This window comes from Coloeus monedula (genome assembly GCF_965178545.1).
Source record: "Coloeus monedula genome assembly, chromosome: 1".
Lineage (NCBI taxonomy): Eukaryota > Metazoa > Chordata > Aves > Passeriformes > Corvidae > Coloeus > Coloeus monedula.
In genome coordinates this window covers 160,341,823-160,355,976 of record NC_138781.1, presented here as the reverse complement: position 1 = coordinate 160,355,976, position 14,154 = coordinate 160,341,823, and the positions used below count along the sequence as shown (strand labels likewise).

Below are 14,154 nucleotides of genomic sequence, written 5' to 3'. Positions count from 1 at the left end.
AGGTGTGTCAGGTGTGTGCAGGGAGTGCAGCACCTGCGGCACCTGCAGGGACACCGGGCTGACAGCGTGTCAGGTGTGTGCAGGTGTGTCAGGTGTGTCAGGTGTGTGCAGGGAGTGCAACACCTGCGGCACCTGCGGCACCTGCAGGGACAGCGGGCTGACAGCGTGTCAGGTGTGTGCAGGTGTGTGCAGGTGTGTCAGGTGTGTGCAGGGAGTGCAGCACCTGCGGCACCTGCAGGGACAGCGGGCTGACAGCGTGTCAGGTGTGTGCAGGTGTGTGCAGGTGTGTCAGGTGTGTGCAGCTGTGTCAGGTGTGTGCAGGGAGTGCAGCACCTGCTACACCTGCACGGAAGATGCACCGAGAGCAGCGCTCGTGATGCTCACAGGTGTGTGCAGGTGTGTGCGCAGACGTGTTCAGGTGTGCACAAGTGTTTACAGGTGTGTTTCTGGCAAGTGCAGTGAGAGCAGCGACTGTGGCACCTGCACCGAGTGCGGTGCGCCAGGTGTGTCAGGTGTGTCAGGTGTGTCAGGTGTGTCAGGTGTGTGCAGCACCAGTGCACCCGCCCAGGTGTGCAGAGCCGTGGCTGCGGTTCCTGCGCAGCCCCTGTGGCACCTGCGTGGGGCGTGGCCGGTGCTGCGTGTGCCATGCACAGGTGTGCAGGTGTGTGCAGGTGTGTGCAGGTGTGAGCAGTACAGGTATAACGCGTGTCAATGCACGGCTGTACAGGTGTGCACTGCACAGGTGTGTGCAGGTGTGTGCAGGTGTGTGCAGGTGAGCAGTACAGGTATAACGCGTGTCAATGCACGGCTGTACAGGTGTGCACTGCACAGGTGTGTACAGGTGTGTGCAGGTGTGTGCAGGTGTGTGCAGGTGAGCAGTACAGGTATAACGCGTGTCAATGCACGGCTGTACAGGTGTGCACTGCACAGGTGTGTGCAGGTGTGTGCAGGGGTGAGCAGTACAGGTATAACGCGTGTCAGTGCACGGCTGTACAGGTGTGCACTGCACAGGTGTGTGCAGGTGTGTGCAGTACAGGTATAACGCGTGTCAGTGCACGGCTGTACAGGTGTGCACTGCACAGGTGTGTGCAGGGGTGTGCAGTACAGGTATAACGCGTGTCAATGCACGGCTGTACAGGTGTGCACTGCACAGGTGTGTGCAGGTGTGAGCAGTACAGGTATAACGCGTGTCAATGCACGGCTGTACAGGTGTGCACTGCACAGGTGTGTGCAGGTGTGTGCAGTACAGGTATAACGCGTGTCAATGCACGGCTGTACAGGTGTGCACTGCACAGGTGTGTGCAGGTGTGTGCAGTACAGGTATAACGCGTGTCAATGCACGGCTGTACAGGTGTGCACTGCACAGGTGTGTACAGGTGCGTACATGTAGGTATGAGTGTGCACAGGTGCATACAAGTGTGCACAGGTGCGCGCAGGTGTGTGCAGTGTGTACAGCTGTGCACAGGTGTGTAAACGCTCGTGTAGCTGTGTACCTGTGAGTGCAGGTGTGTACTGGTGCGCACCGGTGTGCACAGGTGTGCAGCTGTATGTATAAGCGTGTACAGGTGCGTACAGGTGCGTGCAGATGCACACAGGTGTGCACAGCTGTATGCACCATGTACAGCTGTATGCAGGTGTGTACATGTATGTGTGTGTACAGGTGCGCACGGGTGTGTGCAGGTGTGTACATGTATGTATAAGGGTACACAGGTGCACACAGGTGTGTACAGGTCCGTACAGGTGTGTACATGTGCACACAGGTGTATACAGGTGTGTACATGTGCACACATGAGTGTACAGGTGAGTACATGTGCATACAGGTCCGTACAGGTGTGTACATGTGTGTGTAAGTGTGCACAGGTGTGTACGTGTGCACACAGGTGTACACAGGTGTGTGTAAGCATGTACAGGTGTGTACAGGTGTGTACATGTGCACACAGGTGTGCATAGGCGTGTGTAAGTGTGTACAGGTGTGTACATGTGCACACAGGTGTGCATAGGCGTGTGTAAGTGTGTACAGGTGTGTACACGTGCACGCAGGTGTACACAGGTGTGTGTAAGTGTGTACAGGTGTGTACAGGTGCACACATGTGTGCGCAGGTGTGTGTAAGTGAGTACAGGTGTGTGCAGGTGTGTACATGTGCACACAGGTGCGCACAGGTGTGTGTAAGTGAGTACAGGTGTGTACAGGTGTGTACATGTGCACACAGGTGCGCACAGGTGTACACAGGTGTGTGTAAGTGTGTACAGGTGTGTGTAAGCGTGTACAGGTGTGCACATGTGCACACAGGTGTGCACAGGTGTGTGTAAGCGTGTACAGGTGTGTACAGGTGCACACAGGTGCGCACAGGTGTGTGTAAGCGTGTACAGGTGTGTACAGGTGTGTACAGGTGTGTACATGTGCACACAGGTGTACACAGGTGTGTGTAAGCGTGTACAGGTGTGCACAGGTGTGTCCAGGTGTGTACAGGTGCACACAGGTGCGCACAGGTGTGTGTAAGCGTGCACAGGTGTGTACAGGTGTGTACAGGTGTGTACAGGTGTGCACAGGTGCGCACAGGTGTACACAGGTGTGTGTAAGTGTGTACAGGTGTGTACACGTGCACACAGGTGTACATAGGTGTGTGTAAGTGTGTACAGATGTGTGCAGGTGTGTGCATGTGCACACAGGTGTGCATAGGCGTGTGTAAGTGTGTACAGGTGCGTACAGGTGTGTACAGGTGCGCACAGGTGCACACAGGTGTGTGTAAGCGTGTACAGGTGTGCACAGGTGTGTCCAGGTGTGTACAGGTGCACACAGGTGTGTGTAAGCGTGTACAGGTGTGCACAGGTGTGTCCAGGTGTGTACAGGTGCACACAGGTGCTCACACCCCCACCCCCCCACACCCCCCCACGCCCCCTCCCCACGCCCTCCCCGCGCCTCCCGCGGCCCCTCGCGTGTCCGAGGCGTGTCCGAGGCGTGTCCGGGCCGTGTCCAGGTGTCCAGGGCGTGTCCGGGGCGTGTCCGGGGCGTGTCCGGGGCGTGTCCGGGGCGTGTCCGAGCCCGGCAGGTGCGGGGGGCGGCGGGGGGAGGGGTCCTAGCGCTACTCTGGCATCGTCATCCCTGATATCGGTCGCTCTAAGGGGCTGGCTCGGGGGTCCCTGATTGCTCGAGCCCATGCGGTCGGTAATTAATCGGTAATTAACGGTCAGTAATTATTGCTCTAGAGCGGGCGGCGCCCGCGTTTCTACAGTTTGGCAACGCAAACCAAAAAAAACAAACAAACAAAAAAAAAAAAACAAACCAAAACAAAAAATCCTCAAAAAAACCGAAAAAGCATCAAAAATTGGCATAGATGGAAATCGGGGTGGGGGAGGGGAGGGGGGGGGGGCTGGTTTTTGCATGCAGAGACCCCCCGGAGGGGGAGGGGCGGCGGGGGGAGGGGCCCTTTCCCCCCCTCCCCCCCCTCCCTTCAGGCTTTGGCATCGCGGGGGGGGGAGGAGGGGGGGGGAGGGGCGCTGGGGCCGCCCCGAAATCCCGGGGGGGTTTTTTTTTTATTTTTATTTTGGGGGGGGGGGGATTTGTGCTCTCGGGAAGGGCGCCCCCAAAGTGGGGGGAGGCGGGGCAGCCCCTCGGGGGGGGGGGTGGGGGAGGGGGATTTAGGGGTACCCCCCCATCCCCGGGTTGAGGGGGGTGGGGTCCCCTTAAAGGGGAGTTTGGGGACCCCCCCGGTGCCCTGCGGGGGGGGGGAGGGTACCTGGGGGGGTACCCGAGGTGTGGGGGGGGGCACCCTGAAATTATTGGGGTACCCGTGAGGGGGGGGGGGGGGTACCCAAGGTGGGGTACCCTGGGGGGGGGGGAGGGGTACCCGTGCAAATTTGGGGTACCCGGGTTGGGGGGAGGGGGGGCCATGCACGGGTGGGGGGGTCTCCCCCAAATGGGGGTCCCCAGGGCGGGGGAGGGGGGGGCACCCAGGGTGGGGGTACCCTGCCATGTTGGGGTGCCCGGGGGGGGGGTGGGTGAGGGCCATGCAGGGGGGTCCCGGGGGGGGGGTGGGGGGGAGATTTTGGGGTACCCCCAGGAGCTGCCCGGGCATCGCTGTGCCGTGCGGGGGGGGGGGGGGGGCTTATTGCGGGGGGGGGGCACCCTAAAGGGGGGAGGGGGGGCACCCTGATCTGGGGTACGGCACAGGGGGGGGCACCCATGCATGGGGGGGGGGGGGGGCACCCCGGATTTGGGGTGCGGCACAGGCCCAGGGCCCCGCGTGGGGGGGGCTCCTGGGGGTGGGGGTGCTCCGCGAGGGGGGGGGGCACCCATGCAGCGAGCGTGGGGGGGGGGGGTGTGGGGAGACCCCCGGGAGGGGGGGTCTGCAAGGGGGGGGGGGGGGGGTTCACCTGATCTTGGGGTACGGCGCGAGGCCGGGGTACCCATGCAAAGGGGGGGGGGGACACCCTGGTTTTGGGGTGCGGCGCGGGGGGGGCACCCCTGGGGGGAGGGGCGGGCGTGGCGTGAGGCCGGGGCGCGCCCGTGAATGGCGGGGGGGGGGGGGGTCACCCCGGTTTTGGGGGTCACCCCAGGGGAGGGGTCACCGCCCGATTTTGGGGTGCGCAGGACGGGGGTGACCCCAGGGCTGGGCTATGGCACGGGGGGGGGGGGGGGGCGCCCATGCAAAGAGGGGGGGGGGGTCCCCCCGATTTTGGGGGTTGCACCCCAGGACCGGGGGGCCCATGCAAAGGGGGGGTTCACCCCGATTTTGGGGGGCACCCCACATGCGCGGCGGGGGGGGGGGGGGGGTGACCCCAGGGCTGGGCTATGGCACAAGGCTGAGGCACCCATGCAAAAGGGGGGGGGGGGTCACCCCAATTTTGGGGGGCGCCGCGGGGTCAGGGCACCCATTTAGGGTGGCGGGGGAGGGGGGAGGGGTCACCCCAAATTTTTGGGGGGCACCGCAGTGTGGGGGGGGTGCACCGCCCATGGAAGAGAAGGGGTGACCCCGATTTTGGGGGACACCTCCGCGTGGGGACATCCCTGCAAGAATGGGGGGGGTCCCCCCAATTTTGGGGTGCCCAGGACCCCCTTCAAGGCAGCGGGGGGGGGGGCGCGAGGTGGAGGATGGGCGGGGGGGTCATGCAAGTGAATTGGGGGATCCCAGAGGGGATTTTGGGGCGGGGGGGGGATGAATTTTGGGGGGATGAATTTTGGGGGGATGGATTTTGGGCGGGATGGATTTTGTGAGGCGGATTTGGAGGGTATTTTTTGGGGGGGTGACTTTTGCAGCTGGATTTTGGGGGGTGGGGGCCTGAATTTCGAAGGGTGAACTTTGAAGGGTGAATTTTGGGGCCGGATTTTGGGGCGGGGGGGGGGGGGGTTGAATCTGTGGGGCTGAATTTCGAGGGCTGAACCCTGAGGGGTGAATTTTGTGGGGTGAATTTCGTGGGGTGAATTTTGTGGGGTGAATTTCGTGGGGTGAATTCCTGGGGCTGAATTTCCAGGGCTGAACTTTTTGAAGGGTCCGACTTCGACGGGTGAATTTCGTGGCCGGAATTTTGGGTGGGATTGAATTCCCTGGGCTGAATTTCGGGGGTGGGGGGCTCGACTTGGAAGGGTGAATTTGGGCGGGTGAATTTCGTGGCCGGAATTTGTGGGGCGAATCCCTAAGGCTGAACTTGGAGGGGGCTCAGCTTTGAAGGGTGGATTTTGACGGGTGGCGTTTCCTTTTTTGCGGGCAGGATCTCGAAGGGTGAATCCCGACGGGTGAATCCCGGTGGCTGGAATTTGAAGGGTGAATCCCGACGGGTGGATCCTGACGGGTGGATCCTGACGAGTGGAATTTGAGGGGTGAATCCCGATGGGTGAATCCCGACGGGTGGATCCTGACGGGTGGATCCTGACGGGTGGAATTTGAGGGGTGAATCCCGATGGGTGAATCCCGACGGGTGGATCCTGACGAGTGGAATTTGAGGGGTGAATCCCGACGGGTGGATCCTGACGGGTGGAATTTGAGGGGTGAATCCCGATGGGTGAATCCCGACGGGTGGATCCTGACGAGTGGAATTTGAGGGGTGAATCCCGACGGGTGGATCCTGACGGCTGGAATTTGAGGGATGAATCCCGACGGGTGGATCCTGACGGGTGGAATTTGAGGGGTGAATCCCGACGGGTGGAATTTGAGGGGTGAATCCCGACGGGTGGATCCTGACGAGTGGATCCCGATGGCTGGAATTTGAGGGGTGAATCCCGACGGGTGGATCCGGACGGGTGGATCCTGACGGGTGGAATTTGAGGGGTGAATCCCGATGGGTGAATCCCGACGGGTGGATCCTGACGAGTGGAATTTGAGGGGTGAATCCCGATGGGTGAATCCCGACGGGTGGATCCTGACGAGTGGAATTTGAGGGGTGAATCCCGATGGGTGAATCCCGATGGGTGAATCCCGACGGGTGGATCCTGACGGCTGGAATTTGAGGGGTGAATCCCGACGGGTGGATCCTGACGGGTGGAATTTGAGGGGTGAATCCCGATGGGTGAATCCCGAAGGGTGAATCCCGACGGCTGGAATTTGACGGCTGAATCCCCAAGGGTCAATCCCCAAGGTTTCAATCCCCAAGGGTCAATCCTCACGGTTGGGAACTTCGGGGGCTGAACTCGAGGATGACCTCTCCCTCTGGATCCCGAAGGGGCGGATTTCCGTGGAAGGCGGCGGCTTTGCTGGGGCGGTGACGGGAGGAGGCAGAGAAGGGCGGCGCGGGGATGGCTTTCCCCGCCGGCTACTCCACGGCGTGGGCACTCGCCCGGGCCCCCCCCTCAAGGGTGCAGGGGGCTGAGGGGCGCCGCGGCCCCCTTGAAGCAGGCGGACTCGTAGTGCTTGTTGAGATAGGACTTGAGGGCGAAGGTTTTGCTGCAGCGCTTGCACTTGAAGTGCTTGAAGGCCGAGTGGGTCTGCATGTGGGCGCGCAGGTTGGAGCGGTCGGCGAAGGCTTTGCCGCAGTGGGCGCAGCCGAACGGCTTCTCCCCGGTGTGCGAGCGCATGTGGCCCTGCAGCAGCCAGGGCCGGCTGAACGCCTTCCCGCACACCTGGCACTTGTGCTTCAGGTCGTGGGTCAGCAGGTGCATGGCCATGGCCGGCATGGAGACGTACACCTTGCCGCAAGTGGGACACTTCTTGGCCATCTTGCTGTCCAGGCTGCGGTGGGTCTGCTTGTGGCGGCTCAGGTTGGACGAGGTGGCGTAGCTCTTGCCGCACTCGCCGCAGGTGTGGCGGGGCAGGTTCCGAGCCGCGCCGCCGCTCACCTTGCGCCGCGAGCGCCCGTCCGTGATGAAGAAGGCGTCCACGGCGTAGCCCTCGCTCACGGCCGCGTCGCCGTTGATGTAGCCGCCGGCCATGCCCGAGTGGGGGCTGTCGGGGGGCTCCGAGTCGCCCGCGCCGAAGTCCCCTCGCCCGCCGGGGTACAGCGAGTCGGGGGACGGCACCTTGAGCGCGGCCTCGGGGTCCCCCTCGAAGGCCGACGGCGCCATGTACTCGCTGATGTACCCTGGGGACAGGGGGACAGCGGTCACAGGGGGTGGCGGGGCTGGGGGCACGCGGGGACGGGGGGGGGGTGGCGGTGGGGGACCCGCTCGTGTCGCTGCCTGTTCGCCCGGGTGCTCCGTGTGTCCCCCCCTGCCCGTCCTGCTGCCTGTCCCTCTGTCTGTCCCCTCTCTGTCCCCCTGCTTGTCCCGCTCCCCGTCCCCCTGTCTGTCCCTCTCTGTCCCCCCCTCTGTCCCCCTGCTTGTCCCCTTGCCCGTCCCTCTACTCCTCCCCCTGCCAGACTGTGCCCAACTCAACTCCTGCCCCTGTCCCTTGTCCCTTGTCCCCTGTCCCCTGCCCCTGTCCCTGTCCCCTGTCCCCTGCCCCTGTCCCTTGTCCCCTGTCCCTTGTCCCCTGTCCCTGTCCCCTGTCCCTTGTCCCTGTCCCTGTCCCCTGCCCCTGTCCCTGCCCCTGTCCCCTGTCCCTTGTCCCCCGTCCCCTGTCCCCTGCCCCTGTCCCTTGTCCCTGTCCCTGTCCCCTGTCCCTTGTCCCCTGTCCCTTGTCCCCTGCCCCTGTCCCCTGTCCCCTGTCCCTGTCCCCTGTCCCTTGTCCCCTGTCCCTGTCCCTTGTCCCCTGCCCCTGTCCCCTGCTCCTGTCCCCTGTCCTTTGTCCCTTGTCCCCTGTCCCTGTCCCTTGTCCCTTGTCCCCTGTCCCCTGTCCCTTGTCCCCTGTCCCCTGTCCCCTGTCCCCTGTCCCCTGTCCCCGTCCCCCCGCCCCCCCCGGCCCTGCCCGTCCCTCTCCTGTCGTCCCCCCCCCCGCCCCTGCGCACCCCTCGGTCCCCCCCCAAGGACCCTCCAGCCCCCCGCACCCCACAGGACCCCCCCAAACCCACCCCCCGCACCCCACAAAGCCCGCACACCCCCACACCCACCGCCCTCCCCCCCAGACCTGTCCCCGTCCCTGTCCCCGTCCCGCCCCTGCCCGCAGCCCCCTCTCCCCATCCCCGTCCCTTCCCGCAGCCTCTGTCCCTGCCCCCGATCCTGTCCCGCCCCTTTCCCTGCCCGCAGCTCCCTGTCCCCATCCCTGTCCCCTGTCCCTGACCCTGCCCTCACCCCCTGTCCCTGTCCCTTCCCTTGTCCCCGTCCCTGTCCTTGTTCCTGCCGGCAGCTCCCCGTCCCTGTCCCCGCCGTTAGTTCCGGTCCCTTCCCTTGTCCCTGTCCCTTCCCCTGCCCGTAGCCCCCTGTCCCTGTCCCTGTCGCTGTCCTGTCCCTGCCCTCATCCCCCAGCTCTCTCTCCATCCCCGTCCCTTCCCTTTTCCTGCCCGCAGCCCCCTGTCCCCATCCCGGTCGCTGTCCCTTGTCCCTGTCCCAGCCCGCAGCCCCCTGCCCCTGTCACCTGTCCCCATCCCTGCCCTTCATCCCTTGTCTCTGTCCCTTCCCGTGTCCCTGTCCCCGCCCCTGTCCCTTCCCGCAGCCCCCTGTCCCCCATCCCTGTGCGTGTCCCCGTCCCCATCGCTGCCATTGGCTCGCTGTCCCTTCCCTTGTCCCTGTCCCCTACTCCTCACGCTGTCCCCATCCCTGCCTCCATCCCCGTCCCTGTCCCCGCAGTCCCGACCGCTGTCCCTGTCCCCTGTCCCCATCTCCGCCTGCATCCCTGCCGCTGGCTCCTGTCCCTTCCCTTGTCCCTGTCCCCGCATTCCTGTCCCCATCCCTGCCGCTGGCTCCTGTCCCTTCCCTTGTCCCTGTCCCCGCAGTCTCTGTCCCCATCCCTGCCGCTGGCTCCTGTCCCTTCCCTTGTCCCTGTCCCCGCAGTCTCTGTCCCCATCTCTGCCCTGTCCCCGCATTCCTGTCCCCATCCCTGCCGCTGGCTCCTGTCCCTTCCCTTGTCCCTGTCCCTGTCCCCGTTGCTGTCCCTGTCCCTGCACGCATCCTCCTGCCCTCTCCCTTGTCCCCGTCCCCGTCTCCGCAGTCCCTGTCCCCGCAGTCCCGGCCGCTGTCCCCGTCCCCGTCCCCGCAGTCCCCGTCCCCATCGCCGCCCGCATCTCTGCTCCGTCCCCTGTCCCCGCGTCCCTGTCCCCATCCCTGCCCTCAGCTCCCTGTCCCTTGTCCCCATCCCTGTCCCCATCCCCGCATCTCCCCCTCCCCTTGTCCTTGTCCCCCGCTCCTGTCCCCGCCGCCGTGCCCGCAGTTCCTGTCCCCGCAGTCGCTGTCCCCTGTCCCCGTCCCTGCCCGCAGCCCCGCTCCCTCCTTCCTCCGTCCCCATCCCTGCCCGCACCGCTGCCGTTCTCTGCTGTCCCTTCCCTTGTCGCTGTCCCCGTGCCCGTCCCGGCTCTCCCTGTCCCCACCGCTGCCCTCACCCCGCTGTCCCTTCCCTTGTCGCTGTCCCCCGTCCCTGCCTCCCGCATCCCCATCCCTGCCCGCATCGCCGCCGCTCTCCGCCCGTCCCTTCCCTCTGCCCGTCCCCGCCGCTGCCCGCATTCCCGGGGCCGCCGCCATCCCCGCTCCCGCATTCCCGCATTCCCCGCCCGCCGCCGCCGCCGCTGCCCCGGCCCCGCTCAAGGTCACGGCGGGGCCGGGCCGGGCCCGGTGCGGCTGCGGCGGTTCCGCCGGTCCCGGTTACGCAACGCGCCGCAGCCGCCGCCGCCGCCGCCGCACCGGGCCCGGCCGGGGCCGCGCTCCGCACAAAGGCCGGCATGGGGAGGACGGGGACAACGGGGACAACGGGGACAACGGCGGTGGGGGCCGCGGGGGGCTCCGCGCCGCCGCCGCCGCTGCCCTTGAACTTGGCTCCCGCAGACAAAGGGCAGCGCCGGGGACCGGCCGCCCGCTCGGCTCCCGCTTCTACCCCGGTTCCGCCCCGGTCCCGGCCCGGTCCCGCCCCGGTTCGGCGGCAGCGCGGCGGAATGCGGCGGTTCCCGGCCAAGGAGGGGATTGGGGGGGGTGGGGGGGTGGAGAAGAGCCCCGCGGGGCCCGGCGGGGCCCGGTACTCGGTATTTACCCTTCTCGTGCAGCCGGGAGCCGAAATCCGCCCGGGCGCGGCCGTACGGGGCGTCGAGGCCGGCGGGGAAGTCATCGAGCTTCACCTTCTTCACCAGGAACGACCTGGGCATGGTTCCTCCGGGGACCGGGCCCGGCCCCGCCGCCACAAAGGGCCCCCCCCGGGCGGCGGAGAGGGGGGGGGGGGACACACACAGGCGGAGGGGAAGGGGGGGGGGGGGTTGCTGAACCGAGCTACGGCTTTGTGCGGCGGGCGCGGCCACCCAGCTCCGGGCCGGGGCCGCCCGCAGCCGCCGCCGCCGCCGCCGCCGCCGCCGCCGCCGTGTCGGTGTCGTTGAGGCCGCGCCCGGCGGCTCCCGGACCCCCCCCGCGATCGGGCATGGACCGGCGGGGTCGGCACCGGCGCGGGGGGGTAGAGAAACCCCCGAGAAGGGAGGGTCCCGGTGTTGGAGGGTCCCGGAGTGCGGGGGGAGCGGCGAGAGGCGGCCGGGTCAGCACCGCGGGCAGCGCCCGTTCAGCACCGCGGACAGCGGCGGCGGCGGCGGGGGGGGGGCGGGACCGCGGGCGGCGGGGGGGGGGGGGGTCGGTGAGGGGGGGGGGGTGGATGGATGGATGGGGGGGGGCTGCGGGATGGGGGTGCGGGAGGGGGCGCGGGGCCGCGGAGCTCGGGCCGAGCGTGTGAGCGCTCAGCGGCGGCCCCGCGCTTATAACGGGGGGGGCGGAACGGGGGGGGGGCGCGGCGGAACGCGGGGAACGGGGGGGGACGAGGGGGGGCGGGAGGGGAACGCCCCCGGGGGCGGGGAGGGGGGAGGGGCAAGGGGGAGCCCCGCCCATCGCGGGGAGAGGGGGGGGTTGGGGGGGGGGGAGGATCGCGGGATTTGGGGGGGGAATTTGGGGAAAGGGTTGGGGAATTGGGGGGGGGAGGGGGGATGGGGGCGATAGGAGGTGGGAGAATCCCAAAATTTGGGGGATTGGGGGGGCGATAGGAGCCGGGAGAATCCCAAAATTTGGGGGATTGGGGGGTGGGGCGATAGGAGCCGGGAGAATCCCAAAATTTGGGGGATTGGGGGGGGTTGGGAGCCGGGAGAATCCCAAAATTTGGGGAGTTTGGGGGGGCGATAGGAGGTGGGAGAATCCCAAAATTTGGGGGATTGGGGGGGGTTGGGAGCCGGGAGAATCCCAAAATTTGGGGGATTGGGGGGGGCGATGGGAGCCGGGAGAATCCCAAAATTTGGGGGATTGGGGGCGATAGGAGCCGGGAGAATCCCAAAATTTGGGGAGTTTGGGGGGGCGATAGGAGCCGGGAGAATCCCAAAATTTGGGGAATTGGGGGGCGATAGGAGCCGGGAGAATCCCAAAATTTGGGGAATTGGGGGGCGATAGGAGCCGGGAGAATCCCAAAATTTGGGGAATTGGGGGCGATGGGAGCCGGGAGAATCCCAAAATTTGGGGAATTGGGGGGGTTGGGAGCCGGGAGAATCCCAAAATTTGGGGAATTGGGGGGGTTGGGAGGAGCCGGGAGAATCCCAAAATTTGGGATTGGGGGGGCGATAGGAGCCAGGAGAATCCCAAAATTTGGGGGATTGGGGGGCGTTGGGAGCCGGGAGAATCCCAAAATTTGGGGAGTTGGGGGGGGGGGTTGGGAGCCGGGAGAATCCCAAAATTTGGGGAGTTGGGGGGGGGGGTTGGGAGCCGGGAGAATCCCAAAATTTGGGGGATTGGGGGGTGGGGCGATAGGAGCCGGGAGAATCCCCAAATTTGGGATTGGGGGGGCGATAGGAGCCGGGAGAATCCCAAAATTTGGGGAATTGGGGGCGATGGGAGCCGGGAGAATCCCAAAATTTGGGGAATTGGGGGGGTTGGGAGGAGCCGTGAGAATCCCAAAATTTGGGGAGTTTGGGGGGCGATAGGAGCCGGGAGAATCCCAAAATTTGGGGAGTTTGGGGCGGAGGAATTGGGGGGCAGAATTGGGGGCGATAGGAGCCGGGAGAATCCCAAAATTTGGGATTGGGGGGGCGATAGGAGCCGTGAGCATCCCAAAATTTGGGAACTGGGGGGCGATAGGAGCCGGGAGAATCCCAAAATTTGGGGATTTGGGGGGGTTTGGGAGCCGGGAGAATCCCAAAATTTGGGGAATTGGGGGCGATAGGAGCCGGGAGAATCCCAAAATTTGGGGGATTGGGGGGGGCGATAGGAGCCGGGAGAATCCCAAAATTTGGGGAATTGGGGGGGCGTTGGGAGCCGGGAGAATCCCAAAATTTGGGGGATTGGGGGGGCGATAGGAGCCGGGAGAATCCCAAAATTTGGGGAGTTTGGGGGGGCGATAGGAGCCGGGAGAATCCCAAAATTTGGGATTGGGGGGCGATAGGAGCCGGGAGAATCCCAAAATTTGGGGAATTGGGGGGGGGTTGGGAGCCGGGAGAATCCCAAAATTTGGGGAATTGGGGGCGGAGGAATTGGGGGGCAGAATTGGGGGCGATAGGAGCCGGGAGAATCCCAAAATTTGGGGGATTGGGGGCGATAGGAGCCGGGAGAATCCCAAAATTTGGGGGATTGGGGGCGATAGGAGCCGGGAGAATCCCAAAATTTGGGGGATTGGGGGGCGATAGGAGCCGGGAGAATCCCAAAATTTGGGGGATTGGGGCGGAGGAATTGGGGGGCAGAATTGGGGGCGTTGGGAGCCGGGAGAATCCCAAAATTTGGGGGATTTGGGGGGGTTGGGAGCCGGGAGAATCCCAAAATTTGGGGAATTGGGTGGGGGAGGGGCCCGTTCCCCCCGCCCCTCCCCCCCTTGGGGCAGGTGGGCCCCAGGTGAGCCCCTCCCCCCGCCGGGGGCTCCCCGCCCCTCCCCCCACCCCGCCGCGCTGCGGGCAATCAGCGGGGCTCATTTGCATCTCATTAGCATCTCATTAGCATCTCATTAGCATCTGATTAAGCGGCGCGGTGGGGGAGGGGCTGCCAGCGCCCGCTGTGACACGGGGTGGGGGGGGGGGGGGAGGGTTCAGGTTGCCCAGGTGGAGTTTGAGGTTGCCCAGGTGGTGCTGGGGTTGCCCAGGTGAGGCTGAGGTTGCCCAGGGGGGAGCTGAGGTTGCCCATGAGGAACTGAGGTTGCCCAGTTGGGAACTGAGCTTGCCCGGGGTGGCTCCGAGCTTGCCCAGGGGGGAACTGAGGTTGCCCAGGTGGGTGCTGAGGTTGCCCATGAGGAGATGAGGTTGCCCAGGGGGGCTCTGACCTTGCCCAGGTGGGAACTGAGCTTGCCCAGGGGGGCTCCGAGCTTGCCCAGGTGGGAACTGAGCTTGCCCAGGGGGGCTCCGAGCTTGCCCAGGGGGGAACTGAGCTTGCCCAGGGGGGCTCCGAGCTTGCCCAGGTGGGAACTGAGATTGCCCAGGTGGGAACTGAGCTTGCCCAGGGGGGCTCCGATCTTGCCCAGGGGGGAACTGAGCTTGCCCAGGCGGGAGCTGAGGTTGCCCACGAGTGCTCCGAGCTTGCCCAGGTGAATTCTGCGCTTGCCCAGGTGGCTGGTGAGGTTGCCCACGAGTGCTCCGAGCTTGCCCAGGTGAATTCTGAGCTTGCCCAGGGGAGCTCCGAGCTTGCCCAGGTGGGAACTGAGCTTGCCCAGGGGAGCTCCGATCTTGCCCAGGGGGGAACTGAGCTTGCCCAGGCGGGAGCTG

General features: G+C 65.4%; 1 protein-coding gene across 1 annotated transcript; it reads right to left on the bottom strand.

Annotated features, from left to right (window-relative positions):
- Positions 1-6,784: 6,784 nt before the first annotated feature.
- On the bottom strand, positions 6,785-10,596 carry SCRT1 (scratch family transcriptional repressor 1; the record flags this gene model as incomplete). Its single annotated transcript, XM_082290438.1, has 2 exons — positions 6,785-7,512; positions 10,485-10,596. 2 exons carry the CDS (start codon positions 10,594-10,596, stop codon positions 6,785-6,787), a joined length of 840 nt encoding a protein of 279 aa, XP_082146564.1.
- Positions 10,597-14,154: the final 3,558 nt, after the last annotated feature.